Genomic DNA, 23459 nt, shown 5'->3' with positions numbered 1-23459 from the left:
TTTGACAATTTGAAAACCAGGCCTAATGTGATGGTGGTTATTACTAACTATACAAAAATACAATTACACTTTTAACACAAATACTAATAAAACAAAGAAGGTTATGAAAACGAAATCACCTGATAGAAAAGAAAACTCTCATGTGCAACTCACGTGCCCTCAGTGATCTCTCGATGAATTGAACCCCTCAACTCTCAAAATAAAATCTGCAAACTCTCAAACATGTAGAAGCAAGCTTCTCACAAATGTTAAAAATATAGGTCTTTTAAATCGTTTGCAAAACCATTAATTTTAAATTACTGACCGAGATTAATAAATTTCATAACCAAATTTGTTAAACGAGTAAAAATGTTAAAAGACCTAACTCACTTTCGTAGGAATCACGGTTGCATTTAGGGTATGCAACAAGCCCTTTAAATCCACCGGTACCTCGGGTGGATGAGTATGGTCTCGTGAGGGTTTATAGTGAACTACACCCACAAAGTTCAAATACAAAATATACAAAAGAAACCACCCATATTACCATCAAGTGTCCCGACCAAACCGCCCATAATACCCATATGCAAAATAATAATAATATTAGTATAACCCATAGGATAATAAAAACATAATAAAATAAAATAAAACCCAAAACATTGATCGGGACAGCTGCTTCCATCAACTCCTACTCTTCCTCATCATTATCGTCCTGATCATCATCAGCACCAGCTCCTGATCCTCCTGCTCCAACACCTACATCGTAAAACGTACTCGAGCCATACTGTCCATAACTACCATAACCAGCATCTCCACCATAACCACTAGCCCCACCATATCCATAACCAACAAATCCTCCTCCATATACATGCCCAGGGCCACCCATATCAAAACCACTAGTAGCAGGCGGCGGTGGCTTTAAAGTACCCTGTAATGGAATGTTCTAGTGATCAAACATGGTCCTGAAATAACCCCGTGACTCATCTCTGTACTCTCTAAACTCGTCTCGATACCCATGCAATTCATCCCGCATCTGTAATTGTTGCTCGAACATATAGTCTAATGTCATGGGCTGCGGGTGCTTTGTAGGTGGTGGACTGGGCTGTCTCCTCGGACGTGGTCGGGCAGGTGGCCTCTCCACACGATGCCCCCTTGAACTACCCTCTGCTCTCGCATCCGCCATCCACGATGGATCTCCGTAAGTCATGATTGCCGCTTTCTGAGCATCATCAATCGTCACAACAGCGGTATCCGGTCCCTCCTCAAAATAATCTACCGGATAATGCCTAAACACACCCAACGATTGTGCAATCCGAGTAATCATGGGCCCCAATGCCAACTGAATCGTGGCCCCACTTGCTCTACGACCTCCCCTTGCAAACGAACTTAACAACAACGGCGCCCGGTTCACATTCATACCCCCAACCGTGGCCATTACACACATCAGATCACTATTATTACACTTATCCTTTCCCGACTTTCGGCCCACGAATGTGGAAGCAATTACCTTATGTAGATACATGTGAAGTGGATCCCGAATTTGCGAGGTGATAACCGAACTCGTATGCTCGCCATCTCCAATAGTTCTCTAAAATCTAGCCAAATCGGTAGTCGAAATCCTGTGAGGCCGAGAAGCAGTCGACCCCGTAGTAAACCCCCGAATACTTTCCCGAAACTCGGGACCAGTCACCTCATGTTCCCCATATAAACCTGCAATCATAGCAAACCGGGGCACCGTGAACTGAAACAACTTTCTCCCCAGCGCAAAGCTGACAGCGTATGGCTCATCAAAATCTTTCTGATTATATCTAAAAGTGGAGTAAAACTCGTAAATCAGCTCCACATAATGCTTCTGCTCAAACCTCAAAATATCTCTCCAACGTCCCGTTAAGAAACTATCAAGTCTCGGTACCTGCCCAATAGATTCTAACGCCTCCCAATCAAACGTATGATGTCGGAATATCCCATGTCACAAATCTGCTTATACATCTCATATTCTGGAGTACTGGGGAGGAATCGTAATATTTGGTGGTCCTGCTCATCTGCCCCTGTGATATCCTCCACTGTGGCCCCGAAAACCTCAATCTCGTTATCTGTATATGTGATCGGCACGCGAGTATACTGCTGCGAAGTAGAGTCAAACGCCTGCTGTTGTTTGGACCTTTTCCTTGACATCTGCAAATAAATATACTAATTAAGTTCATATCAACACAAAGATGAGTGACAACCGTATAGCATTTCCGGTCGCGGTTGCCCCTAATAAAAATTGTTTTTGAAAATTTTTTTTTAACTCATGAAGAAGACTCCAAATGAACTCCTCAAAACCGCTTGTGCAAAACAAAACATATCACCTTCAACGAAAATCATTTCCGACATTTAAATACTTATCACCCCAACAAACTAACGAACACCATCCACTCACTCGTTTTCAGAAACCGATATATACTTGTTACTTTTCAAAACTTCCTTCGCCAGAATTTTCCATTCGTATAAAAACACACAAAATCATCGACATCTTAAAATACCGACCCAAAATCACAACATTTGTCACACTTTTTCAAAACTTCAACTCGACAACTCGCCGGAAAATTATTCCGATGACCAAAAACATTTTGAAAACACTGTCATTCATTAAAAACTTCACAACTCATTTCAAAATCCGGCCAAAAATTTCAATAATCCGGCAAACCCAACCCGGAAAATCCGACATCAACTACCCCCAAAATCAACTTAACCCATCAATCCCGACCACAAACAAACTCAGTAACATGCATTCATCAAACTCTACAATATGAGATACACCATTCAAACTAGAAAAAAAACCAATTGCACACAAAATTAAACACATACCTTTCAATCGTGTTCATCAAAGTTGATGAAATTAATCAATGAAAGTGATGGTAACGACGGTGGCGGCCGGCGAAGATGTTGACAAGGGTGGTGGCGGATGGAATTTAGTGTGTGGTTAGGGTTAAAGATAAGGGATTGTGGTGAAAGTGATAGGAAAATCCGTTTTTTTATAAAAAATTTCGTCAGATCTGTGCATCTTCGCGATATGTGAAGATGCAAGGCCTACATCTTCGCGTATCGCGAAGATACAGTTTAACCATTGACTTTGACCGTTTAACTTCCTGCATCTTCGCGATACGCGAAGATGTACCTTTTCAGCACAAAATTTTTATGGTTTCAGCTTTTAAAATATTCATCTATTAAGTGTTATTCGAGCTGATTTCCTCCGCCACCTGCTTCAGTCGCCACATACCAATCCCCTGGGGCTCCCTCTAGTGACGCACGTGCTTTGCAAGTTTGCTCCAACGCTAATCATCGTGTCGCTTCCCCACACTCGATCCTTGTTCTACACTGAACGATTTGAGGAAAAATATTAGCTAACTAGACTGATTATACATAAAGTACAACTTACAAAAGCCGGGTTGCCTCCCGGTTAGCGCTGAATTGAATGTCTACAGCTCGACATTCCTTGGTCCTCAATCAACCGAATACGTCGGTTCGTCCGCCAAAAAGCAAACCTCCGACTCATGTATCTCTTTGTTCAAATCCGCATCCTCCAAATAGGGCTTCAACCAATGACCAATCACCACTTGCCTCAGATGATCATCAAAATCTTCGATCTCAACTTCACCGAATTTTCCAACCCTCTTGACTTGATAAGGTCCCATCCACTTGCTCTTCAATTTGCTCGGAAAAAGTTTCAATCTCGAATTGTACAACCACACTATTTGCCCCTCCTCGAACGTCCTTCTTAGCTTAGCATCGTGAACTCTCTTTATCTTGTTTTATATGCGGATGCACATTCATAAGCTTCATCTCTCAACTCTTCCAACTCGCATATGTTCAACTTCCTTTGTTTACTTGCACACTCATAGTCTAGATTAATATTCTTAACCGCCCATAGTGCACGATGGGCTAGCTCGACAGGTAAATGACAATCTTTTTCGTAAACCAACCGATAAGGGGTGGTTCCAATAGGCGTTTTATAAGCGGTCCGGTAAGCCCATAAAGCATCATTTAGTTAATTTGACCAATCCTTCCGATCAGGCTTTACCGTTTTCTGTAAAATCTCTTTGATTTGCCTATTAGAAACCTCCACTTGCCCACTCGTTTGAGGGTGATATGGAGTGGCAATTCGATGGTTTACGCCATACTGTTTAAGTAGTTTGCCGAAATTAAAGTTTTTGAAATGCAAACCCCCATCGCTAATGATAACGCGGGGGACACCAAAACATGAAAAAATATTAGACTGGAAAAACTTACAAACAACGGTATGGTCATTCGTCTTGGTGGCGATTGCTTCTACCCATTTAAACATATAATCGACCGCCACCAAGATATAAAGATTACCAAAAGAATTAGGAAAGGGGCCCATGAAATCAATCCCCCAAACATCAAAGATGTCGACAACAAGGATTAGTTGCATGGGCATCTCGTCCCTCTTTGAAATACCCCCCATCTGTTGACATCTAACACAATTTTTAACAAACGCTGCGGCAAACTTGAATATGGTAGGCCAATAGAATCTGCATGCAAGCACTCGATGTCCTGTCTTCTGGCCACTGAAATGGTCTCCACAAAGTGATGAGTGGGCATGATACAAAACACTCTGCATCTCCTCCTCCGGTATGCACCGCCTCATTACTTGATCCTCTCCAACTCTAAACAAATCCGGATCTTCCCATGCATAGTGCTTCACCTGCGAGAGGAAGTGCTGCGTTTTCTTCTTTGGCCAAAACTCCGGAATTATATCTGCAACAAGAAAATTAATAATGTCAGCATACCATGGCGAAGTTGAAACAGAAAATAATTGCTCATCCGGGAAAGACTCATTGATGGCCCTCTCATCTTTCTTCTCTTCTTCTTGTCCCACAAGTCTCGATAAATGATCCGCCACCATGTTCTCGCTTCCTTTCTTGTCGCGGATCTCCACATCAAACTCTTGGAGCAGTAAAAACCACCTGATCAAGCGCGGCTTAGCGTCCTTCTCCATTAAATACTTGACTGCGCTGTGATCTGAAAAAACAATAACCTTGCTCCCCCAAATGTAAGATCGAAACTTATCAAGTGCATATACAACCGTGAGCAACTCCTTTTCCGTAGTAGTGTAAATAATTTGAGCATCGGAAATGGTTTTGCTTGCGTAGTATAAGGCAACGGGCTTCTTATCCACCCGTTGACCCAACACGGCCCCGACCGCGTAGTCACTTGCGTCACAAATAATCTCACATGGGAGTGACCAATCAGGTGATAACAAGATCGGGGCTTCAACCAATTTGTTTTTTAGGACATTAAATGCATTAAGACACTCTTCATTAAAAATAAATGGTACATCTTTTAATAACAAATTACACAACGGTTTAGATATGACACTAAAATTCTTAATGAACCGTCGGTAAAAACTGGCATGACCCAAAAATGCCCTTATCCCTTTTATATTAGTAGGCGGTGGTAAATTAGATATGCCTTGTATTTTCGCCCTGTCAACCTCAATCCCCCTACTTGAGATGACATATCCCAAAACCGTCCCTTTCTGAACCATGAAGTGACTTTTTTCCCAACTTAAGACCAAATTCATTTCCATACATCTTTTTAAAACTTTAGTTAATTCGTTTAAACATTTTTCAAAAGATGATCCAAAGATAGAAAAATCGTCTACAAAAAATTCAAGTAAATCCCCAACCATATCTTAAAAGATACTCATCATGCACCATTGAAAGGTGGCCGGGGCATTACACAAACCAAAAGGCATTCGCCTAAATGCAAAGGTGCCATATGGACACGTGAAAGTGGTATTATGTTGGTCATCGAGGTGAATCGCAATTTGATTGTACCCCGAATAGCCACCTAGAAAACAATAAAACCTCTGAGCTGCAATTTTCTCGATAATCTGGTCAATGAACGATAAGGGAAAATGGTCTTTAGATGTTTCCGCATTCTACTTCCTGTAATCAACACAAATCCGCTACCCGGTTACCGGTCGGGTGGCGATTTCCTCACCTTTCTCGTTACGGGTTATCTGAATACCTGCCTTCTTTGGAACTGCTTGTGTCGGACTTACCCACGTGCTATCTGAGATCGGAAAAATGATGCCCGCGTCCAACTACTTCAAAACCTCCTTCTTCATTACTTCCCGCATGTTTGGGTTCAACCTTCTTTATGCATCATGAGCGGGTTTTGCCTCGGGATCGGTGATGATCTTATACATGACAATGGATGGGCTGATCCCTCTCAAATCTGCTATCGTCCAACCAATCGCCGCCTTATGCTCTCTCAAGACTTCCACCAACGCCTTCTCTTGCTCATCTTCCAAATTTGCAGCGATAATGGTTGGTAATGTATCTCCCTCTCCCAAAAACACGTATTTCAGGTGTTTCAGGAGCTCCTTCAATTCAACAGTCGGCGGACTCTCGAATGACGGTTTCAACTTTGAATCGATCGTATCGGGCAACCGCTCCACCTACTGAGACCTTGACGGTTTCCCAATACTTGTCGAATACAACTCCATTTCTCTTTCTTCTTCTTGTAACTATAGAACATGCTCAACTGCTTTCCTGCAACAAATTGCACACTCCTCTGTGGCATCATCTCCACTCCCGTGAGGGTTCAACCCGTCAATGACTTCAGCCGCGAAGCATTCGTCACTCACCGGAGGGTTAGACACGTTTGAAAACACATTAAGCCTAAGATTCTTATTACCAAATGCCATGTCCACTACCCTGGTTCTACAATTAATCAAAGCATTCGCGATGGCCGACCGAGAATCACGTTCGTTTGCTGTTTCGGATCAACTGTCACGTAGTCTAGAACCAGGAAGTCAACCGGGTAATAGAAATCTTTTATCATCACAATCACATCGGTCACGATTCCTCTAGGAAGCTTGAGTGTCAAGTCGGCCAACACCACGGTGTTGTCGGCTTTTCTAAGTGGACCAAAGTCGTATTGGTCATACAAGCTTCCCGGGAGAATACTCACCCCAGCCCCAAGATCTAACAACTCTCTAGTCATTTTAAAATCGCCCACTTGAATGGGTCTAATTGGCGTTCCTGAATCTTGTAGCTTGGGTGGGAGGATACCCGTCAAAACCGAACTCACATTTGCAGTTAAGTCAACTTGTGAGTTCATTTTTTAGTGCACAAGTCTTTCAAATATTTAGCATATGCAGGGACTTGTTTAATTGCATCTATGAGGGGTAAATTAATTTTTACTTGTTTAAATATTTCCCACATTTCCTTCTGCTGTGGGACCCTCTTTCTAAGTGTCGATGAGGTCTCGGGGTTCACCAATGCCCGAGGGAACGGAACGGTTTTACTCGTTGAACCCGTCTCCTTGGCGGTTGGTGTTCCCGTCTTAGTTTTAGTTTCAATTTTATTTTTATTTTTATTTATTTGATTTGATTTAGTTTTTGGTTCCATTTCAACCTCATCGTCACTTTTCCCATCTTCTCCTAAGTCCTCCACCACACCTTCAACAAAAGGGGGTGGAGTCACCCCATTATTATATATCTTACCGCTTCTAAGGGTACTTACCTGGCTGACATGGGAACTCTTACCACTTGAAGAGCTGCTACTCTGATGGCTCGGGTTTTTCAAGGTATCACTCAGAAACTTGTATGGATTTCTCTTCAAACTCGCCACTTCCTCAGCTAGCTGGCTCACCTGTTTATCTCTCGCAGCATTAGCCTTCTTTTGGAACTCTAATCTCTGATTCACGCTTTTAATCTGAGCCTCCTAGTCTGTCTTCATCTGCTTCAAAAAATCCATCACGTCCTTAATCGACTCCTCCTTGTTACTCGAAGAACTTCCTTGACCTTGTGCTGCCCCTTGACTTTGCTGACCCTGCTGATAACTCTTCTGATAAACCTTATTATAACCCCCCGATTCTCTTTGATTATACCTGCTTTGACCGCTACCCCTCTCGTTCCCATATTGACGCTGATTTGACTGATAACCTGCTTTTTGGGAATTACCTTGAAAATTCGGTTTTTCTGTATGTTCGGGTTTCCATGGCTGAAATTGGGGTGGTTTCGGAGGCCCAGGTGATAGGTGTTTGAATTCATATTATTATTGTACCTCTTCTCACCCTGAACAAAGTTCACCTCCTCTTCTTCTTCGTCTTCCAACACGACCCCACAATTAGCCACTACATTGCAAACCAAAGCCTCATCACTACTGACCCTGTCATTTATGTTGTCTTCTGTAACGTTAACCTCTTTTTTACCATTCGGACACTGATTCCTGAAGTGTCCATTCTCTTTACAACTCCAGCATTCTATATCTTTATGAGTCTTAGACTGACTCCTCTTCCTACTCCCACGGCCCCGTTGTTTTCCCCTACCTCTACCTTCTATGACTAACATATTTCCTGATGATTCACCTGAACTTCTGCGTCATCTTCTGTCCTGAATCCCATCAAAAGTAATTTTTGTAGACGAACTATAAACCACAGTCATTGTTTGCGACCAATTGTTGGGCAAAGAGGATAATAACAAAATGCCTTGAACTTCATCGTCAAACTTAATGTCAACTTACACTAAGCAGGACAGGATCAAATTAAGATTATTGATATGCGTTGTAACTGACCAACCATCTTTCATTCTTGTTGTCACCAGCTCTTGGATAAGATAGACCTTATTCGTTGTGGAAGGCTTCTCATACATGTTGGATAGTGCCTCCATCATACCATGCGCTGTGGTTTCTTTCATGATATTAAACGCGATATTTTCCGATAACAATAGTAATACAGGCCCTAGCCTTCTTGTCTAACTTCTTCCAATCTTCATCTGACAACTTTTCTGGTTTTTCATCCTCAAGCACTACATCTAAGTCTTTCTGACAAAGTAGCGCCTCAATCTGCATCTTTCACCAACCAAATTTTTGTCCATCAAAATTCTGTATCGAAACATTTCCATCTTCTGTCATGACAATGACCAAACGAAAACCTAAATAAAAACAGAGACAGACACAGCAATGGCACGGGCTTGAACTTAACGGCTGTTCTATTGAACTTTGTTAAAAATCAACCTATTTAAACATAGAGGAATAACGAACTGATAATCTGAAATTCAAACTTTAAACTGAAACAATAAAACTTGACAAACGCGGTTGGCATTGGTTCTCGGTTTCTTTAACACTTCTTCTGACTAACAACGGTTCTTCAACAAAAAATAGGATCTTGATTTCGGCCAAATTATTTATTTCTTAGATAAATGCCATAAAAAGAAAAACTTCTAACCCACTGGATTTAAACAACCTGATCTGCTCTTGTATTTTAAGGCCTAAAAGAAAATAAATAGTAAAAGTCAAAAAAAAAAAAAAAAACGGATCAAACTTCCCTTTTCAATGACCAATAAAACAATTGCTTCTCTTTTCTCTTTCCCTTTTTATGGCGTAAACCCCAAGGGAAAAAAGAATAATAATAATGCAATTCCTCCTTTCTGGTCAATCACGAAACAACCGGAACAAAAAGAAAGAAATAAACTACAACCGAATGATTGGGAACGGTAAATCAGATTACCCAACGGTGTAAATGATGGTCAAACGTTGGTGATGCGACGATCGAGTGAACCCTAGACGCGATCGTCGGCGGAGTTTAGTGGCGGAGAAACTACGGCGGCGTAAACCCAACGACAGTAAGAAAACCATAGCGGCGGCGGAAGCCTAACACGGTACGGTGACAGCTGGAAGGCTTGGCTGCGACTCGGTTGGTGCAGCGTGTTCTTCATGTGATCTCGATTGAGAGCCAAAGCTCTGATACCACTTTTTAGGATTAAAGCACGCACGAAAGCAATAAACGAACACGAGGATTTAACATGGTTCTGTCTAAACTGACCTACGTCAATGGGTTGCAACTAGATAATCTTTATTAAGTGACAAAAGATTACAAGTACATAATGTCATATATAAAGAGAAACAACTAGGGTTTTCATCTTAGTAAACAAGAAATATAAACTGGGCCGATCTTCGGTCTGGCCATCCTACACTCGTCTGCCCTTTGGACATCAAATAATAAACCGGGCCTAAACAAAAGGCCTACAAACCTGACAATCAACACATAATATATTAGGTGTGTTTCAATTATTTTGCACATAAAATATATTGAAAAATTATTTTTGATTGAATTAAAACTCACCATATTACCAGACACCAGCATCAGCACACGGTCAACCCAAAAGGTCAATAGTTGACCTCCATTTTTCAATTTATGACCCGCATCAGTTAAACAAGAAACGGTAATTTTTGCCTAATTGTATTATAAAATTATTTGACCAATCATTCAAAGATGAATGCCTACACAAGAACTCATCTAGAATAGGTTCGGTTTCGTCTCTTATCTTATTAACAAAACCAACTTCATACTTGTCTTCTTCTCTCTTTTAACATGCCATCTAGAGCTCAAACCCATAACTTTTAATAATTTATCATGTCTAGCATCAACACCATCGAAAATCCTAGCCCAACAATCATACCCAAACCCAAAAGTAGAACAATCCTCTAAAAAATGATCTGAATCCGAGTCAGGCATAACGTCGAACACCTAGTGGGCATCAAAAAACGTATCTTCAACGGATTCGTCCTCTCTCCCCAAAATTAGGGTTTGAGATTTGGAGAATTAAAATCTTACCTTTCCGATGTAACCGAATGAACTAACCACAATCGAACTCTAACTCGCGTCCATAGTCAAAGAACAAACACAAGTGGAATCGGTGGTGCAAAACGGCAATGCGATGGTTGATGGCGAAGATGGTGATGGTGGCGTTGGCTGGTTGAAGATAGTACAGACACCTTGGGATAGTTTGGTTTTCTTCAGAGAGAGTAGAGAGAGCTTGATGATAATTTGCAGCTGAAGAACGGTTTAGGGTTTGAGGAAAGGGGATGAGGCAACATAAATGTTTAAGGAAGTAACAAGGACTGTTATGTTTTTATTTGTCTTATGAGCCAGTTTATGTGATATAACCCATTTAGAGAGATCGGGATTCAGAAAACCCATGGATACCCACAAAATATATGGAGTGAATGAGAAACCATTGTTTTTAAATGGAGTAATCTGATGGCACGAGGGGGTGGGGGGGGGGGGCACGCAAGGGCTCCAAATGTAGGCAATTACACACACAGATATTGTATCGTAAAAACTAAATTATATAAATCAAAGTAAACAATATTAATAATAATACATATAAGCTTAAAATAAAATATGAGTACGCTTAGTTTCCATACATAAACAAACTTTCATGACTTTTTTTATTACGTAGTTGCAACTAAAAATATAATTTGATTTACGCAGAAGCAAAAGAATAAATAAAAATTGAAATGTTCAAAATATATATGTAATCGTGTTTAGATTTTGGCGGGCGTTGGACTTGGGATAGAGGTGAACTAGGCCCCGTGTTAAAATTTTAAATGAATAGCGGATCAGTTCTCACATTCATCCTCTCCCGAATAAGCTTTTGTTCATTAGTGTGTTCCTATTGTTAGTCTTTGAGAAATCATTCGGTGTTCGTTTTTCATTGCCTCTAATCAACAGCTCACCGGTTTTGAGAATGTGCATAAATTCAAGTGGTTTTGAAGATGATAATTATTTGTAGTCTAATTGTTTGAAGTTTCAAATATGCTCGTTTGCTAATATGTTAGTTTTTCTTGATTATACTTGTAATTTGCCAAAATTATTGTGTTAATTTTCTAAGCTTAGTAGTTGATTATTCTATCCCTAATAGTGACTTTTTTTTACTTGTTTTTGTTAGACGAGGTGCCTTAAGCAGTTTGAAGGCTAAATTATTGATTTAGAAACATTAGTCAACAAATTTAGCATGGGCTAGTTGATGCAAGTATTGCAAATTCTTTGGTTTTTATACAGTTTTTGAGGAAATGTTTTGTAACACAAAAGTGAGTGGGTCTGTATAACCAGATATTAAAATGCTAATTACTTATGATGCTAACATGTAGTGATTCATTTCAATAAATTTTATTGGGTAATTCATCCAGAGATAGCAAATTGTACAGACCTACAAGGTTTGTAAGTACAATAGTTTTACATATTCACAACATGATTAAAGTTTAAAATTTTCTGATGTCCTTTTAATATATTTGTCACTTTTGTTGCTTAATGTTAGACCTGGTTGCATTGAATAACGGGCAATATGCCCATTAATAAAAGTCAGTTACATGGCCCTTGAACTGATTGAGTCTTTTAGTTTATTTACTCTTTATTTTGGTGTAAGTTACTTTTCTTGTAGGCAATGTATAGCCATGGAGTCTGATGAATAATATGACATAGTATTTTGCGAGTATATCTTGTTATCACATGATTTTTATCAAGTGGTATAAGAGCAAACAAAAACTAAGTGTTCAGAAAGAGAGTGGTGAGTTCAATGGCAGAAGAGACATGCAACTTCTAGATTCCTTGTTTTCCCATTTTTGATGGAGATTATGACCATTGGAATATGGTTATGGGAACCTGTTTAGATCAAAAGAATATTGAACAGTGATTGAAATATAAATGAACCTCGGAAAGAAGAGACCCATATGGCAGCCGAACTAAAATTTCTGGATGAGATGTGGCTCAAATATTTGAAGGCTAGAAACTAGTTGTTCCTGTCCATTGACAAGAATATATTGAAGAGTATCACACACAAACAAACGGCAAAGCACGTGTGTGATGCAATGAAGTTGAAGTATCAGGATAACACCAGGGTTTAACGAGCCCAACTGCATGGCTCAAGAGTGATTTTGACACCCTGGAAATGATAGATAGGGAGACGATAACTGAATATTTTGGAAGGATCATGGTGACCGCAAATGATATGAGGAATGACGATGAAGATATGCCTGATGTCAAGATGGTGGAAATGGTCCTCCGCACACAAACTAGCAATTTCAATTTTGTTGTATGCTCTGTTGAAGAATCACGGATATTGATACACTTACAGTGGATGGACTCGATAGTTTTTTGTTGGTGCATGAACAAAAGTTAACACGCAAAGTCAGTGAAGAGCAAGTGCTTAGGATTGAGAATGACCTCAACTTTGGACGTGGCCGAGGAAGCGATAGAATGATGAACAACAGAGGGTGAGGACGTCACCAAGACGATCACAAGGTGAGTTGACAGTTCCACCGTTGAATGCCATAAGTGTCATAAGTTTAGACATTTTCAGTACGAATGTCCACAAGAAGAACGGCCCGTAAACTATGCTGAATTTCAAAGACTCGTGCTGAAGTTAAGAAGGAAGAAAAGAAGGGGATATGGTTTCTCGACTCAGCCTATTCAAATAACATGACTTAAACTAATGAATATTTTTTTTTTCACTTCGATGACAGTTTCAAACACAGTAAAACTCGGAAATGATTATCTGTTGGCTGTTAAAGGCATGGGTGACATTCACCTTGAGGTTGAAGGCATAACTCAAGTAATTACTAATGTGTATTTTGTTCCATAATTGACATATAATTTACTACGTGTTGGAAAATTACAAGAAAAAGTGCTAGCACTAGTAATTCGTGAGGGGAAACACAACATTTATCACCCTTAGCGGGGTTTAATTATCACTTCTCATATCATTCAAAATAGAATTTTCATTGTGCATGGGATCATAAAACCATTCACTAGCAGATGTCGTCATGTTAGTGAAGAAAGTACTACACTCATGTGGCACAAGTGATATGGGCAGGTAAACTATAAAGCCATTCACACTATGCAATACAATATGATGGTTAAGGGATTGTCGAAAGTGACATGTCAATCCACCGTATTTGAGGTTTGTAACATAGGCAAACACAACGTGAAATAATTCCAAAGAGGAGTATATGGAGAGCAACCGAGAAACTTCAACTCATTCACATTGACTTGGTATGATGCATGTTAGTATTCACAGACGATTATTCACAAAAGACCAGCCTCATAGAGCGGAAAAAGGTACATGCTTTTGTATTCACAGACGATTATTCACAAAAGAATGGGGGGTGGGGGGGGGGATATTTTCTGTCAACTAAGGGTGAGTGTTTTGAAGTGCTTAATATCAAAATAATGATTCAAACAGAAGTTGGTGGAAAAATAGATGATTATTCACGAAAGAGTTGGGGGGGGGGGGGGGGGTATTTTCTGTCAACTCAGGGTGAGCATTTTGAAGTGTTTAAAAGATTCAAAATAATGATTGAAATAGAAGTTGGTGGAAAAATAAAAGGATTAAGAAGTGATAGGGGAAAGTAATTCATGTCTTGTGCGTTCAATGATTTTTGTGGAGAGTAAGGGATCAAACAATAATTGACTTCCGTATATACATCGCAACAGAACGATTATGAATATGGTATGATGCATGTTAGTAGCGAAAATGATGCCAAAGTATTTTTGGTCTGAAGCCGCAAGCTGGGCATGCCACACTGTAGACAGAATCATCACAAATGCGTTAGATGATAAGGCACGAAAAGAATTATGGACAGGAGCAAAGCCAAATGTTGACTACTTCCAGGTGTTCGGATGCATTGGGCATATAAATGTACCCAAACAAGTGAGAACGAACTGGATGATCGAAGTCATAAGTGTATCTTACTTGGGGTAAGTACCGAGTTCAAGGCATATCGCCTCAATGATCCTATTCAAACACGGATTGTCAATGGTAATGATGCCATCTTTAAAGAAGAAAAAAAATGGGACTGGAATGGAAAAGGTATCGGATAAAAAGAATTAATAATTGAAAATGAAGATGATATTGTTGTTGCTTAAGAAAAAGAAAACAATGAGGTTGTCTAAAAAAATATAACTGCTACAATGAATTTTGAGCAAACAACATCAACAAATGAAGACTTGCCTATCCCATCTACTACCATTCTAGAAGAATCTACGGGTCAAATGACACATACTCTAGGCAACTCTAAATTACTAGGTGAAAATGAAAGATATACAGAAAGGGGTTAGCAAGGCACCAACATTTATGATAGATTATCAAAGCTACGAAGGGCTATCGGAAGAAGAGTCACTATTTGCAAGTTCGTTGGGTGACTCAACCTGTTTTGAAGAAGCCATAAAGAAGCTAAATGGAATAAGGAAACAGAACGGGAGATACAAGCGATTGAGAAAAATAGCACATGGGAGTTGTTTGATGCTCTTGCTGGGATCTAGCCAATTGGAGTTAAATGGGTATATAAAACGAAGTTGAATGAAAATAGAAAAGTTGATAAAATATAAGGCTCGTCTGGTGGTGAAAGGATATGCTCAAAGAAAGGGAGTAGTTTATAATGAAATATTTGCACCTCCTGCTCGATGGGACACTATTCGAACTTTACTTGCAGTTGTTGCACAAAATCGTTGGACTGTGTTTCAGCTAGACACCAAAAGTTCCTTTTTATATTATGAGCTAAAGGAAGGTGTGTATGTTGATCAACTTCAAGGTTTCGTTAAGAAAGGGGAAGAATCCAAAGTATATCGGCTAAAGAGAACTTCGTATGGATAAAGCAAGCTCCAAGGGCATGGTTCAATTGTATAGAAAACTACTTTAAACGAGAAGGGTTTGAGTAGAGAAAATTTGAACACACTCTATTTGTCAAAAAGGTTTGCAACAAGACCATGAAGCTAAAGGAATATACCGATAGTGATTATGCACGAGATGTTTAAGATAGACGGTGTGCATCGGGTTACATCTGTTTATTTAGCAAAGTAGTAATCTGCAGGAGCTTAAGAAAAAAGAAATTGTTACTTTGTCGTCAATAGAATATGAATATGTAGTTGCAACTTCTTGTGTGTGCCATTGTGTGTGGTTAAAAGGTTTGTTGGAAGATTTAAATGATAAACCAAGTGATGTTCTGGAGGTGTTCTGTGACAATAGTTCCACTATCAAATTACCAAAGAATTTCATGATGCATAGAAGGACTAAACACATAAACGTACAGTTTCATTACTTAAGGGATCTAGTAAATGAAGAAATGGTGAAGTTGGTATTTTGCAAGACTGAAGAAAGGTTTAATTTGCATCATTATTGGTATAGAAACATTAGCCAGCAAATGTAGCATGGGCTAGTTGATGCAAGTACAGCAAATTCTTTGTTTTTTTATATAGTTTTTGAGGAATGTTTTGTAACACAAAAGTGAGTGAGTCTGTATAGTAAGATACTAAAATGCTAATTATACAGGCCTACAAGGTTTGTAAGTACAATAGTTTTACATATCCACAACATGATCAAAGTTTAAAATTTTCTGATCTCCTGTTTAATATATTTATCGCTTTTGATATATTTATCGCTTTTGTTGCTAAATGTTAGACTTGGTTGCATTGAATAACGGGCAATATGCCCATTAATAAAAGTCATTTATGTGGCCTTTGAACTGCTTGAGTCTTTTAGCTTTTTTACTCTTTATTTTGGTGTAAGTTCCCTTTCTTGTAGGCTATATATAGACATAGAGTCTGATGAATACTATGACACAACATTTTGTGAGTATGTTGTTATCACTTGAGTTTTATCATGATATGACTTTTTTTTTTGTTAAACAAGGTACCTTACTTTAGCAGTTTGTAGGCTTAATTTGGATCATTATTGGTTTAGAAACATTAGCCAACAAATTTAGCATGGGTTAGTTAATGCAAGTATTGCAAATTCTTTGGTTTTTTTTTATATGGTTTTTGAGGAACGTTTTGTAACACAAAAGTGAGTGGGCTTGCATAGACAGATATTGAAAAGATAATTATTTATGATGCTAACATGTGATACGGAGATTTATTTCAACAAATTTTATTGGGTAATTTGTCCAGAGTTAGCAAACTGTATAGACCTACAAGGTTTGTAAGTACAATAGTTTTACATATCCACAACACGATCAAAGTTTAAAATTTTCTTATGTCCTAATTAATATGTTTGTTTCTTTTGTTGCTTAATGTTAGTTCTGGTTGCATTAGTAACGAGCAATATGCTCATTAGTAGAAGCCAGTTACGTGGCCTTTGAAATGATCGAGTCTTTTAGTTTGTTTACTCTTTATTTTGGTGTAACTTACTTTTCTTGTAGGCCATATTTAGCCATGGAGTTTGATTGTTTCAACAAATACTTACTAAGGCGATTATACCACATATGCCCATATTGTTTTAGCCATACAATGATTTGTATAATTTAATTGAAAGATGTTCTCGAGAACTTGATTACATGATTCCAGTAGTTTGAATCCTGCACGTAGTTTCATGTAAATCTTGGTATCACGTGAGCCATATAAGTAGGCTGTCACAACATCCATAAAATTCATATCAATCCCTTGTTGTATTACTAAACTAATAAGATAACAAAAGGTCGTTGCATCCACCACTAGAGAATATGTATTCTCATAATCGATTCCAGGTCTTTGCAAAAATCCGTGTGCTACCAATCGTGCCTTGTAGTGCGTAATATCATTTTTTCATTACGTTTTCGTATAAAGACCCAGGGCTTTACACTTTCAGGTGTATGAACTACGGGACCAAAGACTTCATGCTTTGTGAGGGAATTATTTTCTACATCAATTGCGTCATTTCATTTTGGCCAATCATGTCTTTGAGAGAGCCTGGTACGGATCTAGATCTAGGATGACATCGTGTTGTTCGTTGATTTGGTATACAATTAGGTCGAATACGATTATGTGTGTGTACTGTGTGTCTAGAGAGGAGATTTGGACAGAGTAACGACTCAGGAGAGAATAATAATAGAACTGTTACATTAAACATAACCTTACAGGTAGGTATATATAGGGGATGACCACATTCATTAAGATATCCTTAACGAATGTGTCATTCGTTAAATTAACCTAACGAATATACATCAAATTGAGCGAATGGCCCAACATTTTTATCTCATTCGTTAAGCTTGGTTAACGAATTAGCTTATATTAATACGAATGTGATACATTCGTTACGGGGTAACGAATGTATCTTACAATAGAGCGAATGGTCATATTTACTTTAATAGCCCTTACATTATAATAGAATTACAATAATAAACTAATAAAGACCGAGACATCCAAAATGTATATCAACAAACTCCCCCTCATCTCGAGCTCTTTATTCTTTATTTCTAGAACATCTTAGTCTTCAAGTCGGTACAACTGTGAATCTTGAATGTATAACAAACTCGTACAACTCTCAGGAACTGCATTGCAAGATCGTAGTCGCTTACGTTAGCAAATCTGATCTGACAATGAAATAACGCATCGTTGTCAGACTCAGATAAGTTAACGAGCCACATCGGATCGATAACATGTATAATCCTCGTGTTAGCTCTGGTGCCCAATACTATAACCGCTTCACTAGTCTGGTTGTCGTAATACCATCTGTTAAACGTGGTGAACAAACTCTGAGGGAATATCTTCATCGGTGCCCTCTTCATCGTTTTTGGCGTCTTTACCTGTAAGTTCATCTTTCTCCAGCCAGTGCGCGGATCAATCTCGTCAATATACTTGTGTGTCGGCACTTGCGGCTTGAAGAACTTGAAACCATAACGGGTTTCATGTTGTAGATGTGCATAGAACCACTCAGCCCATGAATCTTTTCAATGATTCACGAACGGTCTGTTGGCTAGTGTTCCAACATCCCAACTTGGCATAGATAAGATATCGTGTGGACGCTTAAAATAATAAATACCATGTTCCCACTTCACAATATATACCTTAAGCTCTGAATCATACTGCCAAGCGATGAAATCACCCTTCACATCTTTGACAGTCTTATACTTCTTCATCTGGTTTGCAGATGCTCGAGCCTTGACTAATCGGACTTCCTCTTGTTCATGATACCGAAAGGCCTCGATCATCTTGTTCATCCTTTTCACATCATGCTCAAACATACCCTCTAAAGCACGTTTCCGTTTCTTTTCTTTAGCAGATAGGTGACTTGTTTCAGCTTATCTATTCCACTTCTCAATCTCCTCACGTAGACGTTGTTCTGCTGAATCAAAATGTTCTGTGGTAAAGAATGGAATACCTGAATCGTTGTTATTGTCTGTATAGAACTCAGGATACTCCTCAGCAGTCACGTCTTCTACCTCAACTTCCTCATATTCAGGCACATTCCCACTTGGAATGCCTGGATTAACACTTTCCTCGAACTCAATATCAACCTCTACTGTCTTCCCAAGTTCCTCAACCTCCTCTTCATTCAGATCCAGAAGCAGGACAATTTGTTCTTTAGTCAATTAGTGATCAACAAACTCACCCTCTTCGATCTCATCAGCATTCACCATACTGTACACGATCCCGTTCATACCCACAAACAAAAGCATATTAGCCGGTGGAACGTCAATCGGTTTGGCTCGCGTATAATCCTTATATGGTATAATCTGCAAATTACTCCCCTCAGACCCACCACCAGTACTTGTATTAGCCTTATTACCTACCAACAGTGCAGAACTACCACCCGGTTGCTGATCAACACCACCTGCTCCATCCTGATCATCTTCATCATTCTTCAATTTCTTCAACTCGTCATCTTTGCATGTGAGCTGAAGTATGATCTCGTCTTGCTTATCAAGTCTCTCCCCCTGAGCAGCAACAAGGGCTCTAAGTTCCCTGTTTTCTCGTTGAACGAACTGAATATGTTGATACGTATTCCTCTGTGCTAGCTCATGGGCAGCTCTGTCAGCTTGCATCTGTGTTTGTTGAAGATGCAACAAATTCATCATGTGAACCACTGAGCTTGAGGAGACATTCTATAAAAATTAGGATGAACCGGTTGCATAGGACCCTGAGGACGATTAAATGCCATAAACGAATGCTCAGGTCGTTGCACCATAGAAGGAGTAACTGGAGTAACTGGAGTCATCGGCTGTGGAGTAGGCATACGTGCCAGTACAGTCTGAAGCACATCTCCAAACAACTGACCCGGTCTAGTAGTCATCAACGTCATAGACGGAGGTACTGGAGAGATAGGCATATGCAATGGATTCGGAGATCGAGTCATAATAGGATCAGGAGATCTCGGAATACTCAGAGGTATTGGAGAAGTAGGAATAGGAGCTGAAATAGATACGGTGGAGTCGATCTTTCAAAAGGTTGACTCGGAATTTCAATACCAGACCCACGTCGCACCCTTTGCTTCTTCGGTTTCTCCCCCTTATCCACCATAGGTTCTTTGCCTTTACGCTTACGTTTCTGCTCATATGTTAACTCAGCACGTGGTCCTGTACCACCATCTCCACCATCATCACCAGCATTTCCATCATCACCGCCACCCTTACACTCAGAATCCGAATTATCATGAGCCCAACGATCGTTGGAAGGCTCTTGATAATCTATAGTTGCAAGATGAGCAATCAAACGCTTATATCGTGGTCGATCTTGAATACTTTGACCATGATAAGATCTCAAACGTCTCATAGTCTTAGCATTCATGTGCTCCAGCTTCAAAACATCATATGGATATTTAACCAAAACCAGTTGGAGATCATTAATCATCAGCTGCAGAAATCTCGGATACATTAGGAACTTATGACGGCTAGTGATATTCTCCTTCAAGTGATAAAAAACCAATTCAGAGAAATTGAATGATTTGTTTAATACTAAGGTGACGAAGGCAGATTGTAGCATAACTCGGCACTCATCAAAACCTCCTTTACATCCACCGAGGCAATGTATCAACACATGAAGCAAATACTTGTACTGCTCGCACAAGTTTGCTTTGTTATACATTGCCTAAATCTCCATTATATCTAACCCGTCCGAACAATCCACGAATCAAACTCTTGTCAAACTCAAATCTATCATCCACTGTATCCACAAACCCCAAAACATCTCGAATAACCCCCATGTCAATCACTACAAGTTTCTCCTGAATATCTGCTTCAATCTGGTTCGAGCCTCGTTAAAACTAGCAGTATCCCAAAAAGCTCGTATAATGCTTTGGTAAACCAAAGTCTGGGTCGAAATAGCCCTGTAGATCCTAGAACATATCAAGAAGTTGATCATTCCTCCAAAAGTAGGTGAATCTTCAAAGTTCGTCTCGAGAAAGGCACATATATTATGGCTTTTGTTCCACAACAATAGAACTGGAGTACAAATCGCCCGTAATACTAGCACGATTCACTGGACCAAATAAATCCATATGAAGTCGTTCCAGTGGCGTGATAATCGAGTTGATCGTTTTGCACGGGTGTGACTTCTTCTTCTGTTTCCCCTTCTTACATGCAACGCAATGATCATTTAACTTGAAATGCTTAAGTGTCACACCATCCACCAAATCGTTTGAAATAAGGTAATTAATTTTGCGTATGTGAATGTGTCTCATGCGTCGATGCCATAGAATCGAGTCTCTCTTCATAGATTTAGAGACAAAACACATTTCTGAGGGTGAAACGTTTACATTAACGCTCATGTCAAGGACATAAATATCATTTGATCGAGGTGATCGAATGACAACCATTTCTTCAGGAATTATATATCCCGGCTGAAGGATAACACACTACTTGTCTGTGAAAATTATGGTGTATTTCTTATCACATATCTGCGAAACACTTAGCAGATTATGATCCACTTTTTCACAATAATTAACCTTCTCAAACGTTACTGTCCCGTTTGAGACTTCTCATTCTTTAGTAATCATCCCACTGTTGTTACCAGCGAACGCCACATAACCCCCTTGAATCTCTTTGACATTATTCAGAAGATCTAGGTTGCCACTAATATGTCGAGAGCATCCACTGTCTAATATCCACTTGTGACTTGATACAGACTTGGATGAACTCTGCACAAAAGGTAAAATGATTAGTTTAAAAAGAGAGCCCAAGGCTCAGTCTTGGGCTCTCCTTTTGAGATTTTCAGAGATAAATTTAAGTTAACACTAACATTCGGTACTTGAGAATATGTGACGGGTTTCTTGTTTTCTTTTTCAGGTAGCCATCGCGTATTATTCCCGAATCAGTGTTTTTACAAATTGGTTGAGCACGATCAACAAATTTGTTTAATACATTAAATGCTTCAACCCGAACCACTTTCCTCGGGTTGACGCTTGAATCCATTATAAAAACTCATCAACTTGAGTTTCTTTCAAATTTTGATTCATTTCAGTCCTTCGAGTTGATGACGACTTGATATCGTCAACCTTTGTTTTGCACTTCTTCTAGGCATGATCAGGTTCACCATATTTAAAACACAAACGAGTGTCTAAGGATTTTTGTGGTGAAGTACTAGTCTTGTTTTTAGGCAAATGTTGAGCAATATCAACCTTAAGTTTTTCCGAAGTTCTTTCTTTGAAATTTCATGTTGTAATCCCTTTTTATTTTTATAAAATTCAATATTGGTGGAATTCGATGAATTATCCATTCCTGATGATTTCACAAATTTTATAGGGTTAAACATTTTGACCGTAGGATTCACTTGAACATTCTTTGATTTTGATTTGTTAAATTGTTTTCAAGTTCAGTAACTTCTGAAGTATCGTCTTGAAAGATACTTTCAATCATTTCGGGTTTTAGAAGATTCAACGGAACTTTCTTATCCGAAAATACTTTAGACAATCCTTTTATCTTAAAAACCTTCCCATTTGAAGATTTAGGTTGAGGATTGATGAACCTCATCAACTCCTCATCAGACACTGAAGGTTTATCTGATTTCGGTACTTTAGAAGATACCTTAGTAGTTTTCAAATAATCACCCAAAGCCTTTGAATCATATATAGCTTGTTCAAACTCCTCAGGTTCACACAAGATATGATTGTCAGAAGGTATGTTATCATTTTTGACAATCACATCTGGTTCTGTCAATTCCTCAATTGAACCATCCAATTCATTTTCAGTAAAAACTGATTTACTCTCAATATGAATCGGTTCTTGAGTTGTGTTAGTTTGTTCAACATTTTCAAATTCAACAGTAGGCATTTCTGGAGTTATATATTGTTCAACAACAGGAATGCTACTGTAATCCCCTTTGAAAGGAAGAGAAATCTCAACATACCCTAAACCCGTTTTCCCATTTTTCTTGTGAGCTTAGATCTTTGTTTCTGAATTTTGAGCTTAGATCTTTGTTTCTGAATTGATTATTAGATCAAATTCAGAGTTCCATAGCTCTAATACCAATTATTAGGATTCTAGATCTCAATCAAAGCTAATGAACACAATCACAACTAATGGTACAGTAAACAACTAATCTAATTCTTTGAATGATTTATTATCACCTTAACTGAATCATAGTTGAACTATAATTCAATGAGTATTTTATCAAAACAATTCATATGGAATAACAACTTTGTATTAATCATAATCAAAATATTACAATCTATTGCCCCCCTCAACCTTGGCCCATCATTCATTCACTGATTTTCGAATATAGAGTACACTTATCAGGTAAAAGTTGTGATGTGTGAAAGTGTTAATGAAGAACCAATGAGTTAAAGATGAAAGCGACATCTAACAAAACGGTTACAAACTACTGATGAATAAAATACAAACAACTGTCTATAAGCAGAATCCAATGTTCATGGTTTAAAAAAACGTTGTGAGGCGGTGCCTCGGTACGAGGCGGTGACAAAATGAATTGGAGGCGCC

General features: G+C 39.0%; 1 protein-coding gene across 1 annotated transcript; it reads right to left on the bottom strand.

The window, feature by feature from the left end:
• Positions 1–6720: 6720 nt before the first annotated feature.
• On the bottom strand, positions 6721–7110 carry LOC143586892 (uncharacterized). The gene has a single exon (XM_077068340.1). It carries the CDS (start codon positions 7108–7110, stop codon positions 6721–6723), a length of 390 nt encoding a protein of 129 aa, XP_076924455.1.
• Between the last annotated feature and the right edge of the window lie 16349 nt (positions 7111–23459).

Source organism: Bidens hawaiensis, unplaced genomic scaffold (genome assembly GCF_021521415.1).
Source record: "Bidens hawaiensis isolate Kalapana, Puna unplaced genomic scaffold, B.hawaiensis_p1.1 tig00035042_1, whole genome shotgun sequence".
NCBI lineage: Eukaryota > Viridiplantae > Streptophyta > Magnoliopsida > Asterales > Asteraceae > Bidens > Bidens hawaiensis.
This window is presented reverse-complemented; position numbering and strand designations above follow the sequence as displayed.

What these genes read in the sequence shown, in the direction of transcription:
- LOC143586892 (XM_077068340.1), bottom strand. Translation starts at nt 7,110, where the DNA reads ATGAACTCACAAGTTGACTTAACTGCAAATGTGAGTTCGGTTTTGACG.